Source organism: Peromyscus californicus, unplaced genomic scaffold (genome assembly GCF_007827085.1).
Source record: "Peromyscus californicus insignis strain IS unplaced genomic scaffold, ASM782708v3 Scaffold_10__1_contigs__length_136768540, whole genome shotgun sequence".
In the NCBI taxonomy this organism is placed as follows: Eukaryota; Metazoa; Chordata; class Mammalia; order Rodentia; family Cricetidae; genus Peromyscus; species Peromyscus californicus.
The window spans coordinates 12,158,482-12,175,597 of NW_026294391.1; the positions used below are offsets into that span (position 1 = coordinate 12,158,482).

At 49.1% G+C, this 17,116-nt stretch overlaps 1 protein-coding gene across 1 annotated transcript; it reads left to right on the forward strand.

Annotated features, from left to right (window-relative positions):
- Positions 1–13,678: 13,678 nt before the first annotated feature.
- On the forward strand, positions 13,679–16,873 carry Gata1 (GATA binding protein 1). The gene is made up of 5 exons (XM_052744388.1): positions 13,679–13,895; positions 14,342–14,719; positions 14,824–14,969; positions 15,893–16,018; positions 16,502–16,873. The coding sequence occupies exons 1-5, from the start codon at positions 13,679–13,681 to the stop codon at positions 16,871–16,873; spliced, it is 1,239 nt and encodes a 412-aa protein (XP_052600348.1).
- The last annotated feature ends 243 nt before the right edge of the window (positions 16,874–17,116 follow it).

Consider the following 17,116-nt stretch of genomic DNA (forward strand, 5'->3'; position numbering starts at 1 on the left):
TGAACTATTGATCTTGGATTGAATTGACTACCTCTAGTGGTATTCTCCTGACTTTCCTAGTACCCTCCTAGCTTGGTCGGTGAAAAGAAGCTGGCCAAGAAAGAGGCCCCAGGATGATTCCGGAAAACCAGAAATTTAAGTGCTTTCCAGGGTCCCCTGGGAATCTACTTGTTTCTAGAAGTTGCCGTCCGGATCTCAACTTCCAGAACACGTGTCCGGAAGCCCTGAGCAAGATTTGTCCCTTTCCACACGTCTGTGCCATGGGGTGCTTCCTGGGTAAGGTCCACTGCCAAAAGAATGATTTGTGGGGCTTGCATGAAACTTGTCTTTCTGGGTCTCCTTAAGCCACTGGTGAGACTTAGTCAATGATCCAGCAGGTGCTGGGGATGTTGCTCAGTGGGATCAAGAAAACATAGCTCCTGAGTATGAAGAATTGTTCCTGTGTCCATATTAATCTAGGGTGTGACCTTGGGGGAAGGTGCTTCCTGGGTATAACAGAAGTGTAATTAATTTTTCCTGGTGTGTATATGTGTGTGCTACCACACCCAGTTTGATATAAAAGAGTTTTTTTTAAAGCGTGTTTTAGATTTATTTTATATGTGGGGGGGTGTTTCACCTACATGTATGTCTGGGCACCACATGCTTAATCTAGTGCCCATGGAGATCAGAAGAGGGTGTAGAGGAGGGTGCAGGATCCTCTGGATCTGGGGTTATTGATGGTTGTGAGCCACCAAGTGGATGCTGGGAACCAAACACAACTTCTCTGAAGGAGCTGTAGGTGCCCTTAACTGCTGAGCCACCTCTCCAGCCCCCAATATAAGTTTTAATAAAGTGTTCTAGTGAGTTAGCAAAGTAAAGGCGCTTTCCACCAAGCCTGGCCATTTGAGTTCAATCCCTATGACACACATGATCGAACCAACTCCTGAAAGCTGTCCTCCAGCCTGCACATGAACACCGTGGCACCCAGCATCCACACACAACACACATAAAATACACATTTTAAAGTTTATATTTGCTGGGTGGTAGCAGCACACGCCTTTAATCCCAGCACTGGAAGCAGAGTCAGGTGGATCTCTGAGAGTTCAAGGCCAGCCTTGTTTACAGATTGAATTCCAGGACAGCCAGGGCTATACATAGAAATCCTGTTTCAAAAACACTAAAAAAAAATATGTAAAAACTTTATACTTTTTATACGTGGTGGGGGCTGGAGTCAATATGAAAAACTGCATAAAACCCAGGCATGGTGGTACAAGCCTGCAATCCTGAACTCTGAAAGTGGAGCCAAGAGGAGCAGGAGGAATTCAAAGTCATCCTCAGCTATGCAGCAAATCTGAGGCCAGCCTGAGCTACTCTTGTGTATGAAAATGTCATATATCCTTTTCCCGAAACAAACTGGGCTCTTTGAACTTGTTATTAGTTTAGAAAAAAAGTTTGTGTTCTCTGCTATCCTTTCTCGTGCGTTTTTAAACAGTTATCTCCGCCACCCTTATCACAAGGTCAGAATGTTCAATCAGGAATGCAGAGGCTCCTGGGAAAACAGCCCACTCCTCCAGGACCAAAATGCTTATGCAGAGAAAACATCTTCCAAGACTGTCTATAGCCGAACGACTGTAATCCTTGCACTCAGGAGGCAGAGGCAGGAGGATCATTGCAAATTCTAGGCCAGCCCAATATCTGAGGTAAGTTCCATGCTATCCAGGGCGATATAGCAAGACTCTGTCTCCAAAAAAAAAAAAAAAAAGGAAGGAAGGGAGGAAGGGGAAAAAGAAAATGGGTACCCATAGCTAATGAAAAACTAGTAGACCCCAACCTTCTAGTAAACGCTGCATGAGAAAAAAGAGGGTGTTTGTCACGGTGACACAGGTTTAAATCTACAACAGGAGGGAGGGTATGGCAGGAAGATTTTAAGCTCAGAGCCAGCGTTAAAGAGATCTGTCTCAAAAAAAGGTGAGAAAGGAAAACGTGTCGATCATGCCTCTAACCCCAACACTTGGGAGTATGAGGCAGGATTGAGTTCATGGTTAGCATGGGCACAGTGAATTACAGCCAAACTTGGGCTACAGTGAGACCTTGTTGGGAGCAGTATAAAAGATGGACTCTTGTTTATAGAACTGGCCTCCTGTCTCACCCAGCACTGCTCTTTATTCCTGTTTTCCCCGATCTATGCCTCCTCCTTGTTCAATTCATGTCTGCTTGAAGTGTCCCTTTCTCAGGCTCCATTTCATTCCCATTGTCATTAAGTTGGAAGGGAACCCCCCCCCCCCCCCCGCCGTGCCTAGTAACAGCTGTTTTAATGTATTGTTTTTGTACTTTTCTAGTACAGAAAATGTTTTGGAACCTTTTGTGGTAGTGCATGCCTTTAATCCCAGCACAGAGGCAGAGGCAGGCAAATCTCTGAGTTTTAGGCTAGCCTGGTCTACAGAGTGAGTTGCAGGACAGTTATACAGACTGTTATACAGACAAATTGTCTCGAAAAACCAAAAAAAAAAAAAAAAAAAGGAAGGAAGGAAGGAAGGGGGAAGGAAAGGAGGAGGAAAGAAATGTTTTGGAAAATGAATTGCTGTACTAACTTGCTATAAAAGTTGACTGTGTCAGGGTATGGCAGTGTGGACCTCTAATTCTAGCATTTGGGAGGTGCAGGCAGAAGCAAGAGTTCAAGGCCAGCTTGGCTAAACAGTGAGTGTGAGGTCTATCTGTGTTACATGAGACCTTGTCTCAAAACAGAAAAGTGGCTTAGACTGGACAGACAATGGCAATACAAAAAAGTCTCTGTTTTTGGTCTTACTTATTTCTTGGATCTTAATGGTGGTTTGTAGCTCCTCATGAAAATACTTCCATGTACAGACGAAGAACTTTGGTTCCCAAAGCAATTTCTAGCAAAGAAGTTTTGACTGGAAGGCATCAGTTTACATATCCCTGATATGAAATTCTCTTTTTTTAAAAGATTTATTTATTTATTATGTATACAGAAGAGGGTGCCAGATCTCATTGTAGATGGTTGTGAGCCACCATGTGGATGCTGGGAATCGAACTCGGGACCTCTGGAAGAGCATTCAGTGCTCTTAACCTCTAAGTCATCTCTCCAGCCCATGAAATTCTCTTAAATGATGTCTCTTTCTCAATTGTTTGCTCATCTGATAAAGAGCAAAACCTGTGGGTCTCAGTCATTGTTATTTGAATAGTGACACCCGCAGTCTTAAACATTTTCAGAGTGGGGCAGGATTGAGATTGTTGAATGTCAAGTGGTATTGATATTATATTCTGTACTTCTTCACTTGGTAATTTGGCAAAGATCAGAGGTAGAGAATAGAGCAGGCCCATGATAACAAAAATACATATTGAAAATAAAGATCTGGGGCTGAAGAAATGGCTGTGTTGAAGGCACTTGCTACTTTAGTGGAGAACCAAAGTTCAGTTTCCAGCATCCACATCAGGTGGCTCAGTACTGTCTGAAACACTAGTACCAGGGGATCCAACACCCTCTTCTAGCCCCTGCATGCACATGGTACACATACATACACTCAGGCACAGGCACACACACACACACACACACACACACACACACACACACACACAAAAAAAAAAAAAAAAAAAAATTTAAAATAAAGAAAACACCCAGAGTAATCAGGGTGAGAGTCTAACTAGGGTCAGAGCTTAGGCCCAGGCAGCCCGAACAACCCAGGCTCAGCCAGCCATCCTCAATGTGCCAACTAGGGTCAGAGAAAAGCGATTTAGTCAATGTGGCCACATTGGGAAAAGAACAAAGAGGTCTAGTGATCTTATCTCCATCCCTTATCCCCAATTCTTCTACCTTCCCCAAGTCTGTCTTCCAGAGTTCTGACGAGAGGTTTGAGTTTAAAGAGAATGCAAGAGTATGCATATCCAAGCAGTTCTGGTCAAAGGTGTGGTACTGTCCATCATTGACACATGACGGTCTTGGCTCTAGTCTCTCCGGCAAGGTGATCTGACAAGCTGTGGGAATTATGTGACACTCTCTCCAGGAGACAAGCTCCCCCTTTACCTGGCACTAGAGTTCCAGCCTTTTCTTTCTCCTAGGGTGAGAGTCCCGGGAAAATTCTAGTTTTTTTGACTCCATTTTCTCAAGAGCCTGATAGTAGAAGGAAGGGCACAAGTGTCTCTCCTTAAGAGAGTTACACTCAGTTTATGATGGGTACACACCTGTGGCGCCAGCACTTGGGAGGCTGTGGCGAGAAAATGTGTTTGAGCTGGGCGGTGTGGCGCACGCCTTTAATCCCAGCACTCGGGAGGCAGAGCCAGGCGGATCTCTGTGAGTTTGAGGCCAGCCTGGTCTACAGAGTGAGTTCCAGGAAAGGCGCAAAGCTACACAGAGAAACCCTGTCTCGAAAAACCAAAAAAAAAAAAAAAAAGAAAAAAAGAAAATGTGTTTGAGCCAACCTGGACTACATTGAGATCTTGTCTCCAAATAATAATAATAATAAGCATAATGGCTTCTCTTCAGTGTCCTTTGCTTCTTGTTTTGTTTTGGTTTTTCGAGGCAGGGTTTCTCTGTGTAGTTTTGGAGCCTGCCTTGGAACTCACTCTGTAGCCCAGGCTGGCCTCGAACTCACAGAGATCCGCCTGGCTCTGCCTCCCGAGTGCTGGGATTAAAGGTGTGCGCCACCACCGCCCAGCGTCCTTTGCTTTTTACAGAAATAATTGTTTCTAAAAAAAATACACAAAAGCAAGGGAAGAAAATTTGGTCACGGAATAGAATTAATGTTGCTAGGTTAACATATAACTTCCATCTTTTGTTTTTCGTGTTGAGGCTTGGGTCTCAAATCCTAGCCCTTTCAGTTTTGTGTGTGCATGTCCATTCTTATTTTTTGACCTGAAGTGAAGTAATGCTCCGCTTACTACTTGCAAGCAGCCAGTCTCATTTTGTTTTCTTTTTCTTAAAAAAAAAAACCTACATGGGGTTGGGGATTTAGCTCAGCCGTAGAGCGCTTGCCTAGCAAGCACAAGGCCCTGGGTTCGGTCCTCAGCTCTGGAAAAAAAAAAAAAAAAAAAGACAAAATAACAAAAAAAAAAAAACCTACGTATTTATTTGTGTAATTTATATTATAAATTAGAAATAAGCTCAAAGATGGAAGAATCTGGGGTTGGAGAGGCAGCTCAGCAGTTAAGAGCACTGGCTGCTCTTCCAGAGGACCCAGGTTCAATTCCCAGCAACCACATGGCAGCTCACAACCATCTGTAACTCCAGCTCCAGGAGCTCAAATGTCCTCTTCTGGCCTTTGTAGATACCAGACTTACATGCAAAACACCTGTACACATAAAATAAAAACAAATCTAAAATAACCCTTTTTAAACAAAGGAAGCAAGAGCCAGGCAAGGTGGCACACACCTTTAGTCCTAGCAGCTGGGGAGACGGGGGCAGGCTGATTTCTGTGAACTCAAGGCCAGCCTAGTCTGCATAGAAAGTTCCAGGCAAGCCAGAGCCACATAGTGAAACCTTGTCTCTGAACTAAAACCAAAAATTAGACAAAGGAAGAAGACCCACTGGTGGCTGTATAGGGCTGGTGGCAGTAAGGAATAAAACAAACACCACAGACGACTGGGAAGAACACAAACAGAACAATCACTGTATTAGTTACTTTATTCGTTGCTATGGCCATCTTAATTAAAATGTATTTCTTTTTATGTGCATGAGTGTTTTGCCTGTATATGTACCATGTGGGTCCCTACGAAGGTGAGACAGGCATGGATCCCCTGAACTGGATTTGTAGATGATTGTGAGCCCCCATGTTGGTGCTGGGAATTGAACCCAGGTCCTCACTTTTTTTTTTTTAAAAACAAGATCATATATACCCTAGACTGGTCTCAAACTCACCATGTAGCTGAAGATGACCTTGAACTCCTGATGCTCCCGCCTTCATCCCGGGACATTTGCCACTGTGTCCTCTGTGTTATTTTCTTTATCATTAAATAATGACAACAAATATTACATTTAACTGGTTGTTGTCAACCAGTCACCCTACCGGGCTGTAAGGCATTAGACATATTCAACCTCCCCTTCCCAGCCTCTGAAGACCATTATCCTAGTTTTCCTTTTATATAATCAACTTGTTTCCCCTTCCAAGAAACCACCGGTGTTTGGTGTTTAAGGAAGTGGATATGCTAATGGCCTCAATTCAATCATTATGCATTATGTGCATGTATCAAATGACTGTGCTGTGCCATAAATATGTATAATGGTTATGTCTCGATTAAAAATAATTCTTGAGATAATAACCAACAGTTTTACTCCGAAGTCAAACACATGACTCCTTGGTGAGGTTTTGGTTGCTTCTGAGGCAGTGCTACCGAATGAGTCCTGCTCTGGATCACCCCAGTGAAGTCTAGTCTCAAAGAGGCCCAGATAGCCTTAGTCTATGGCTTGATTCAAACAGAGGCTCCAGAACCTCAAAAGATGCCAGGAGGGAGAGGGCACGGTCAAGGAAGGAGTCCAGGAAGAAAGGACATTGGCATGGGTCTCAAATGGAAGCCTGACAGGGGAGTCGCTTCAACCCGGACACCCCACCCCCGCCGGCACTGGGCTCCCCCAAGCCTAGCCTGGCCCCCGCTGATTCTCTTATCTATGCCTTCCCAGCTGCCTCCCTGCTGGCTGAACTGTGGTCACAGACTTCTGGGCCTGCACCCCCTCCACAGGGATGGGGGAGGGAATGGGGTGAGGCCTGGCCTCAGAGGCACCCTACTCCCCACCCTTCATTTCCTTTACTGAGTCCTCTGTCGCCTCCAGGAATGAAGAAATGGAATGTGAGTCTAGCACCACACCATTTTATGGGCCATGTCTCTAGCCTTGCCCTGCCAGTGGGGCTCCCCCACACCTCACCCCCAGACTCACAGCCTCTGCTAACAATACTAAGTAATGTTGAGAATTATTATTTACGTAGCATACCGTTCATGGTGTGCCAGGCAGGGACCGTGAGCTGAGTTACATTTGCTGTGGGGTGAGGAAAGTCTGATTATAACCATTTTCCCAGCGATACAACAGAGGAAGACTTGCCCAGAAATTAGCAGTCAATCAGTGTGAGGGTTGAGATGAGTACCAGAGGCCTTGGATAGTCTAATTTCTGTGCCCCTACTCCAGTCTGGCACGTGAGAGTAGTGATATACCACAAGGATCTGATGAGAATGTAATCGAATTAAGCATGGAAAATACTGAGCATGGTGCATGTGTTCCGCCAATCAATAATGCTGCTCCTGTTGGTCTATTTATTGATACGGTCCTGCTGGTAAAAGTGCTAGCTGAATCAGGTGCTGGGGATGTGGCACAGTTGGCAAAGCACATGCCCAGTGTATGCAAGGCCCTGAGTTACATTCCTAGCATGGGGGGGGCGGTGCTGAGAACTGGAGGTTCTTCTTAGAATTGGAATGAATAAGAATTTGTTTTAAGACTGTGGATACAGCTTAGTGGCAAAGCTGTTGCCTAACATGAGAGATGCATTAGGTTCCATCCCTAGCACTACAAAAATAATAACAGTCTTAGATTAGAAATAATAGTGAGCTGGGCGGTGGTGGCGCACGCCTTTAATCCCAGCACTCAGGAGGCAGAGGCAAGTGGATTTCTGTGAGTTTGAGGCCAGCCTGGTCTACAGAGTGAGTTCCAGGACAGGCTCCAAAGCTACACAGAGAAACTTTGTCTCGAAAAATGAAAAAAAAAAAAAAAAGAATTAAAATAGTGTTGGCCAACCACTGCTATTATTATTAAAATCTGGAGTTAATATTAGTATTAATTGGTGTCAGCACATTGTTAGCATTACAACTGGAATTCACAGCAGTGCTAGTTGGGAAGCGAGAGGGACTGGCACTTGCATACAATAAGCATCCAGTAAACAAATCAAAATACTCTACTTGAAGATTTCAAATTCACATGAATACTCAGTTTAAAAAAAATAGAATATTTGATATATTGAGAACTCAGGTTAAAGTCAGCTGGATCACTTAACATTCAAATTCATTTATTGTCCCCAATATGGAAGTAGCTATCATTGTGACGCCATTAGGGATGGGGGAATGGTAACGCTTGAATAATTCCATCTAGGTCTCCCAACTAGTACGTGGGTGGGTGGGAAGAGAATGGTTGAGCTAGCTCCAGGTCCAGAATCTGTGTCCTTCCCTGGTAAATCCACAAAGGAAAGTGGCACACAGCCTCCAATTTTTCATTTTTTTTTCTGAGACAGGGTTTCTCCGTGTAGTTTTGGGGCCTGTCCTGGAACTCACTCTGTAGCCCAGGCTGGCCTCAAACTCACAGAGATCCACCTGCCTCTGCCTCCCGAGTGCTGGGATTAAAGGCGAGTGCCACTACCGCCCGGCCAGCCTCCCATTTTTAAAGCCTATGGGGACAATGGCTCTCACAGAAACACCATGAGAAGATCAGCTCCCTCTGGAATAGGCTGGTAGGCAGGCTGACTGACCCTACTGACTTATGGCGTCATCCTTGCCTTTCCCTCGACGAGTCTCAGTCTCCCCAGCTGGAGAACTGCTAGGGATATGATAGAAAGTCTTACGAGAATCCAAGTGTGTGTGACGGTTTTTACACAGAAACAGTGCTCAGCATCTACCGATGAAGGTTGATGTTGTGGGAGGCACCAGTGGAGTGGGAAGAAGACAGGGATGGATCGTTGGCATCCAGTGACCAGGGTCGGAGGTGTGTCCCCTCAATGCAGGCTGACAGCAGAGCCACACAGATCACACCAGCCGCAGCCTCACACAATGCCGCCAGCATGGAGCATATCCTAGACTGTCCCCGCTGGGGGTCCCACTCTCAGATTTCGCCTCTGAGATCTGTCTCCCTCTCAACTTCCTTCTTCATTCCTCTCTCTGTGCCCTAGGCCTCCGTCATTTCCAGGTCTTTCCTTGACCTCCTGTCCAGCTCGGCCCCATCTTGTCTCTCTGACTCTCCCTACATGTTTAACATCTCAGGCTCTCTGAACATCTCTCTAGGCGCCCTCCCTCTGCCTCCTTCCGCGCCTCTGTCTCTTCCTTTATTTACCGCTGTCCCTCTCTGGCTCCTCATTTCCACCTCTTTCTGTGTATCTCTCTGTTCCTGCCTCTGCCTCTCTGTCTTTCACTTACTATCTCTCCCATTTGCCATCTTATCCTAATCCTCAGGGACTCCCAAGGGAGTCCACTCTAGGTGTCGCCTCAGTTTCCCGCCTCTAACGTATGGCGGGCAAGAAGTTGAGGCACCGTCCCTGTGTGCATCCCCCACCCTGCCCCCCAACCCCAAGACAGCCTGTTACTGCGGCACCAACAGCCACAGTCGCCTCCATCTGATAAGACTTATCTGCTGCCCCAGAGCAGACCAGAGCTGGCGTAAGCCCCAAGCACAAGCCCCAAACACTAAAGAAATGTACCCTCACTCCACCGGTCCTGGCCCAGGCCCTCAGACTGGTTCATAAAGGTGGCCCACAGGTTCTGGTTGAAATACTCCCAAACCTCTATAAACCTCATTCTTCTCACCTGCAAAATGGGTACAGCTACATCGGTCCTCTCCTGGCATTCAGGAGGGCTCACACACATACAGGTCCAACCCACACATAGCCTGGCATAGCGTAGGGGCTTTTTCCTAGTGCTGCATGAAATTTATTTTAATATTTCCGTGTTTCTTGACTAGAGCTCATTATAACTTGACTAGACTCTGGACTCCATAGAAGCCAAAGGCAAACTGGATCCAACCATCTACAGGATAGAGAGGAAGGGTGGAGGGACTACTGAGAGGTCCCCCACAAGTAGGCGGCACACCCCCTCCCCTGTACTGCCCCACCCACTGGGGCACCAGCCACTCCCTGGGGAGGAAAGAGGAGGGAGAAGGTGGGTGGGAGGGAGGGCGGGCTGGCAGGAGGGAGGGAGGGAGGGAGCCTCAAAGGCCAAGGCCCGTGAGGACACCCTTGGGATCACACTGAGCTCACCACATCACTAAGGTGGCTGAACCTTCTGCATCAACCAGCCCAGGTCAGTCTCAATTCCCAAAGCGCCTCCAGCAAGGCAACCTTAGCCTGCTGCCCGAGCCTGCTCCAGGCTTTCTGACCCATAGCTTGCCCCGAAAGTGTGGGTCATCCCCGAATTCCTCCACAGCTCCCTAGACTTCTTCTGTTTCCAACCTCCATCTCTCTCCTCAAACCTTCCTCTACCTGCCCCAACTTCTTCCCATTCCTTCTAAGTTATCTATGTCCCGTGACCCCTTAACTCTCTCCTCATACTCCCAGGCCTACCTTCCAAATATACCACCCCCCAAACTCTTCCTTCCCCCAAACTCTTATCTCTGTCCCAAATCTGATTTCCACTAATTGAAACTTGTCTCTGCCTGTTCTCCCGAAAAAGGAAAAAAGAAAAAAAAAACTCACTTCGGCTTCCCCAAGACTCATATTTCTGTTCCCAAGTGTTTCTACCGCCTTCTTTCTGGCTAAGCACACCTGGCTTTGACCTGTGGAAACCTAGCTTTAGTTCCCACCTTTGCCTTCCAGACCCCGTGTGCTTGCTCCCCGGGTCTTCTCTCTGACCTCCCCAAACTGCCCCCTTGCCCTACCTGTTGGCCAAAATGTGTGTGTTACTTTAGACACTAAGTCCGCTCTTCGCAAGTCTATTCTGTCACAATGATCCTTGCGTCCGTCTTCCCTAAGCCCTAACTGCCCCCTGAATGCCACCCTTTCCACACTTTTCTACTCCAACCCTGTCTCGGCTTCTCCCACTCTTCCTGTGCTCCCAGAATTCATCTCTAGATGTCAGCCATGGTCCCATCTGCCCAGGTCCCTCTCTCTCCTAAACCCAGTTGCTGCCCAGGAAAAAACCTTGTCCCTCTCACGTTTTACCCTGACCCCCAGAACCTCTCTCCAACCTTAAAACTACATCTCTAACTTTGCAAACTTCACCTCTACTTCTCTAACCCCATCTGTTTTCCTAACTCATTTCTTTGAACCCAAACTATGTCTCTGAACTTTTCAGCTCAGCTCTACTTCTCAAACCCAATATGTCCTTCGCCTAAACTCCATAGCCACACTTCTGACTCCAACTCCACACTGGACTCTCCAACTCTCCCTCTAACCCCTTAAGTACTACATCTGCTCCCCAGATCCTGCCTCAGCTCCTCGGGCCCGTGGGACCCTTGCGGAGGCCTGGGGTAAGGCTGTTACCTGGGGTGAGGGGCTGGGCCCAGGGTGAGCCGTAGACGCAGCTGCTGTACCTCCTGGTTAGGGCAGCAGCGCTTTCTCTAGTGAGGCAGCTGATAAGGAGCTCTCATATCCCCCAGCCTTGAGATAAACTTTATCTCTGTCGGGAGAGTGATAACTGGGGTGGAGGGTGGGCCCTTGCTACAGGAGGGGTGGGCAGCTCTGAACCCACCAAGGTGAGAGGTACAGGGGCGGGCAGTGAGGCCGGAGGGGGAGGATGATGGGTGGGTGAGGAGATGAAGAGTCTGTGACAGAGACCAGGAGATGGAAGGACAGGGAGAGGAGAGGAGGTACAAAAAGAGAACTGGGGAACCCGAGACAGAGACACCGAGAGAACAAGCAAGAGGCATCAAACACATGCAAGAGTAACAACCCTCAGAAGGGAGGAAGGAGGAGAGCCACGGACAGAAAATGAGAGGGCCAGAAACAGAAAGGAGAGAAGGAAAAATGGACGGAGAATGAGTCATGGAGAGACAGACACGGGATTAGAGAGGGAGGAAAGGGAGGAAGGTAAACCAGCAGACACTGTCCAAAAAGGTGGGGATTCTGAGGTCGAGAAGGTGATGGTGGACACGGTCCCCAGCACGGTCCCCAGCCCTTGCCGATCTACCCAGTGGGTAGGGAAGGTGCTCTTATGCTCAACCTATCTCCCACTTCTCCCTCCAGATAGGGCACTGGTCGGGGCAGAGGCAGGCTCCTGGACTGCTTCCCCGAGCTGGGTGTAGTAAGGCACACTGAGGGATTGTAGGAATAGTAAGAGAGAGGCCAAGGCTCAGCGAGAAAGAGGAAGAGGCACTGAGAGACAGAGTTGGAAAAGTTGAGAGCCATTTAGCACTGTGAGTATAGGAGAAAGCCAGAGTGACCGAAACACAGCAGGCAGCTGAGAAAGATGTAAAGATAGAAAGAAAGAAGATTAGATGGACAAAAGAAGGTGGGGGCACAAATTCATAAAAGACCCAAAGAGAGGGCAGATACACCCTAGGAGGCTGGGGAGATGGCTCAGTGGATAAACTACTTGCTAAATAAGTGTGAGGACCTGAGTTCAAATCCCCAAAATCCATACGGACACGGTAGCATGCGCATCAGTAGCCCCAGCATACTTCTGGGGAAATGGGAGGTGGGGGAGAATCACTGGAAACTCACAGGCCTATCCTGGTGTATGTACACAGTAGAAAATACGAAGAGACCTTTTAAAAGGTGGAAGGTGAGGACCAACACCCATGGTTGTCCTCTGTCCTCCCCATGCGCGCGCATGCGCGCACACACACACACACAACATAAACACACAAAGATAACATCTTTGTTTTCATAGGTACATCCTAGAAGCATAGAATGATGTAGGGAAAACAGTCAGCCCTGAAAGGAAGCAGAGGGAGAGGCCCAGAGAGACAGAGAGCCAAAGACACAGACATGCAATATAAGACAGAGGGAAAGGATCATCGCTCAGCTCTTAGCAGATGGGGAAACTGAGGTCTGGGAGTGGGGAGACTTGAAGGTTCCTGAAAACAGACCCTTTTCCCTGGAGGGAGGATACCAGGGTGGGAACACCTCCCACCTGTCACTCTCCTCAGAGGAAGCCAGTAGCTTTGGGGTGATTTCAAAAGTTGGGCGGGGATGGCAGAGATAAGCGGCGTGGAGGCAGGGGTACTGACCCCCCATAGAGCAGGGAGGAACTAATGGGGCCCTCTGTCTACAGACATAACTGAGGTGGGGGAGGGGGGTTCAGCCGGAAACCACGGGGTTTCTGAGAAAGTCAGATGGCAAGATACAACAGATAGGGATGAAGTTGGGGAGCACAGAAGGGTGAACCCCAAAGTCCTGAGGGAGCTGTCAAGGGGTCCAAGGACCTTAGTTGTGCACTCTGCCTCCACAGAAGAGGAGAAAGGAAGGGGAAGAGGGAATAAAAAGAGGAAGTGGACGAGGAGGACTTGAAGAATGGGAGAAGAGAGAAGGCTCACGGGAGGTGGAGAAAGAGGAAGGCTGGAAGGTAGAGAGGGGACTGAGAGGAGGAAGGAAAGAGGAGACAGAGAAAGAGGAAGAGAAACATGCAAGGGAGGGGGTGAGGAAGAAAAGGGGAGGGAGGAAAGGGGAACGAGGAAGGAGGAGAGAGACTGGAGGAAGGAAGGCGACAGAAGACAGGAAACGGGAAAGGGGGAGAGAGAAGACATGGAGATGCGGGAGTGGGAGGACAGACGGGGGGGGGGGACAGACGGGGGGGGGAGAGGAAGAAGAGGGAAGAAGGGCGGAAGAGGAGTAGTTGTGGAGGGAAAAGTGAGACAATCCGAAGAGAGTGAGAAAGACGAACGGGAAGTGAGGATGGAAGGAGAGCCAGGCGAGGTGACAGCGTGAGAAGGGAGGAAAGGGAAGAGGAAAAGCAGCTGAGAGATGGAAAGGAGAAAGAGGCCCCGGTGCCACCTTAGGGAGGAAAAAGGATTTCCACATCTGACAACTACTCCTGTCCTCACAGGTTAAACCCCAGTATCTCCATGGATTTTCCTGGCCTAGGAGCCCTGGGGACCGCAGAACCCCTGCCACAGTTTGTGGATTCTGCCCTGGTGTCCTCAACACCAGATTCAGGAGGGTTCTTCTCCTCTGGGCCTGAGGGTCTGGATGCAGCAGCCTCCACTTCCCCGAACACAGGCACGGCTGCAGCCACCACACTGGCCTACTACAGGGACACCGAGGCCTATAGACACTCTCCAGGTAACCGTTGGGGGGCTGCCTTGGCACTGGCTCGGGGCTCTAGGGGTCGCCACAGAGGTTACTAGCTAGTTCACAATTCTACCAGGTCATCTTGCAAACGGAAGCTCTGTGTGTGGATGTACTGACCCATTTCCCCAGGGCCACACACCAGTACTCCTCTCTGTCTGCCCCTCTGGAATGACACAGTAAGAAGCAAGGTTGGAAATGTGTACCAACAGCAGTCATTCGAACCCCAGACAGGAAGGGATGGAGGCTGTTGTCGTTGCTATAGTGACCAGAGGGGCTTACAATCCAGGAGTCGCACAGCATCAAGAAACTCTTGTGGGAAGACTGGAAACCTAGTTGCCATTGTTGGGACTGATGGACACCATAGCATTCGAAAAGCAGGGTTACCTTAGGTTTCTTGATCTCTTTCTCCCTCCCCCCGCCCCATACCACTCCAACAGTGTTTCAGGTCTACCCACTTCTCAACTGTATGGAGGGAATCCCAGGGGGCTCACCTTATGCCAGCTGGGCCTACGGCAAGACGGGCCTCTACCCTGCTTCAACTGTATGCCCCAGCCACGAGGATGCCCCACCCCAGACGCTGGAAGACCCGGATGGGAAGACCAGCACCACCTTCTTGGAAACCCTGAAGACAGAGCGGCTGAGTCCAGACCTCCTGACCCTGGGGACTGCACTGCCCACATCGCTGCCCATCACCAGCAGTGCTTATGGGGGACCTGACTTTCCCGGTCCTTTCTTCTCTCCCACTGGGAGCCCTCTCAGTTCAGCAGCCTATTCTTCCCCCAAGTTTCACGGAAGCCTCCCCTTGGCCCCTTGTGGTGAGGCTCTCAAAAAGGGACAGGGAGGTCGAGCTGGGCTAGGTAGCTCAAGGCAAAGGTAAACTGAGTTGATGCTCAACTTTTTCTCTCTGTTCTCCTACCAGAGGCCAGAGAGTGTGTGAACTGCGGAGCAACGGCTACTCCACTGTGGCGAAGGGACAGAACAGGTCACTACCTGTGCAATGCTTGTGGCCTGTATCACAAGATGAATGGCCAGAACCGGCCTCTCATCCGACCCAAGAAGCGTCTGGTAAGACCAGGGGTTAGCCTGACCTGTGCAGGAGATGAGTTCCAGCCCAGAGTCCATATTCTCCCATGCTACAGGAACCCCTGCCCAACTCAGAATTGTCTCCAACACATAGTATACTTGCCCTCATCCCCATCCCTTACCTACCCTTTGAGGCTTCAAACAGAAACCCTGTTCTCACGTTTGTGTGAAAAGCTTCACCCGCATCCTTAACAGCGGGCTTTTTACTCATGGTTCACATTGTAGTCTCCTTGGATCCCTTCTTTTAGAAGTCATGACTTCACTGAACTAGGCAACAGGATTTTGGTTTTTGTGCTGGGGATGGAGTCCAAGGCCTCATACATGCTAGGCAGGCACTCTACCATAGAATTACACCCCCAGCGCCGAGAAGTTTTGTGGGTTCCTAAGAAATTGTTTGGTTTGGTTTGGTTTTTGTTTGAAATGGGGCATTGCTATGTAGCCCTGGCTGGCCTGGAACTCTGCATACCAGACTGCTTTTTTAATTTGTTGTGGGCCTCCTGTCTGTCTCCTGACTGTCAGGATTGTAGGTCTGAGTCAGCACACCTGATGTCCTCCAAGAGCTTCAGATATGTGGCCAAAGATGAGAAACAGATGGAAGGGGTCTCCCACAGATTATCAAATGAAGTCCTTGCTGGACAGTGGTGGCGGCGGCGGAGGCAGGCAGAGCTCTGTGAGTTCGAGGCCAGCCTGGTCTATAGAGCAAGTTCCAGGACAGCCAGGGCTACACAAAGAAACCCGTCTCAAAAAACCAAAGTAATAATAGTAAATAAGCTCCTTCTCCCGGACAGGAATCCTTGCCTTCAATGTGACTCCCACCCCTTCAGCCCTTTTCTCAGGCTCTGTAAGTCCCTGTCCCCGACTTCCACCTCCCCAGGGCACTGATCTCCCCTCCTTTTGTCCCTCAGATCGTCAGCAAACGGGCAGGCACCCAATGCACTAACTGCCAAACGACCACCACAACACTCTGGCGGAGAAATGCCAGCGGAGATCCTGTGTGCAATGCCTGTGGCCTCTACTACAAGCTACACCAGGTGACACCCTCCTGCATGGTCCTTCCGGTCCTTCTGGCACGGTGTCCTCACCCCACGCTCCCTGCTCCTCACTCAGTCCTGATCTACGTGCAACTTCCTCTTCCACCCTGAGTCGTTCCTTCCTCTTCTCTCCCCGTTTTCTTGTAATTTCTTTCTCTGTTCGCTTCTCCTCACTCTCATCCACTCTTTCCACCTCATGCTTCCTTTCCATCCTTCCTCTTTCTCCCGTTCCTTCTTGCTCCCCCCACTACCTTTCACTCCCATGCTCTAAGTCTTGGGTACCTCTTGCCGGTCTAGGAGGATATTCCGAGCTCAGGGCCTCACCCACAACCACAGGTTTCTCTACGCCAGGCAGTATATTGTCCTAGTCATTGAATTCATTCCCTATTCTTAAAGAAGCGGGGGGTTGAGAGGATGTCCCTAGCCCGGATGCACAGACACAAAGGGCTGGAGCTAGCAGCCCTGTGCTCTCCCTTTCTACAGGTGAACCGACCATTGACCATGCGGAAGGATGGAATTCAGACTAGGAACCGCAAGGCCTCCGGAAAAGGGAAAAAGAAGCGAGGGTCAAGCCTGGGAGGAGCAGGAGCAGCTGAAGGACCAGCTGGTGGCTTCATGGTGGTAGCTGGTGGCAGCAGTAGTGGGAATTGTGGGGAAGTGGCCCCAGGCTTGACACTGGGCACCGCAGGTACTGCTCATCTCTACCAGGGCCTGGGACCTGTAGTGCTGTCAGGGCCTGTCAGCCATCTTATGCCTTTCTCTGGACCTCTGCTGGGATCGCCCACGGCCTCCTTCCCCGCAGGGCCTGTGCCTCCCACCACCAGCACCACTGTGGTGGCTCCCCTCAGCTCTTGAAGGTACACAAAATGGCCTGGGCCTTGTGGCAGAGAAGGTGTCCCCCCCCCCCTTTTTTTTTTTTATTTTTTTGAGACAGGATCTTCTGTAGCCCAGGCTGACCATGAACTATGTAGCTAAGGGTGACCCCTAATTCCTGATTTTCCTGCCTCTACCTCCCAAGTACTGGGATTATAGGCATTATTGACATGCCTGACATTTTTGTTTCTGTATTTTTGTTTTGTTTTGAGGCAGGGTCTCACT

Bases quoted from the DNA above. Each gene is read 5' to 3' on its own strand.
- Gata1 (XM_052744388.1), top strand. From the start codon at position 13,679: ATGGATTTTCCTGGCCTAGGAGCCCTGGGGACCGCAGAACCCCTGCCA. The intron at 14,970-15,892 runs GTAAGACCAGGG...TTTGTCCCTCAG, and splicing joins TCCGACCCAAGAAGCGTCTG to ATCGTCAGCAAACGGGCAGG. The intron at 16,019-16,501 runs GTGACACCCTCC...CCCTTTCTACAG, and splicing joins TCTACTACAAGCTACACCAG to GTGAACCGACCATTGACCAT.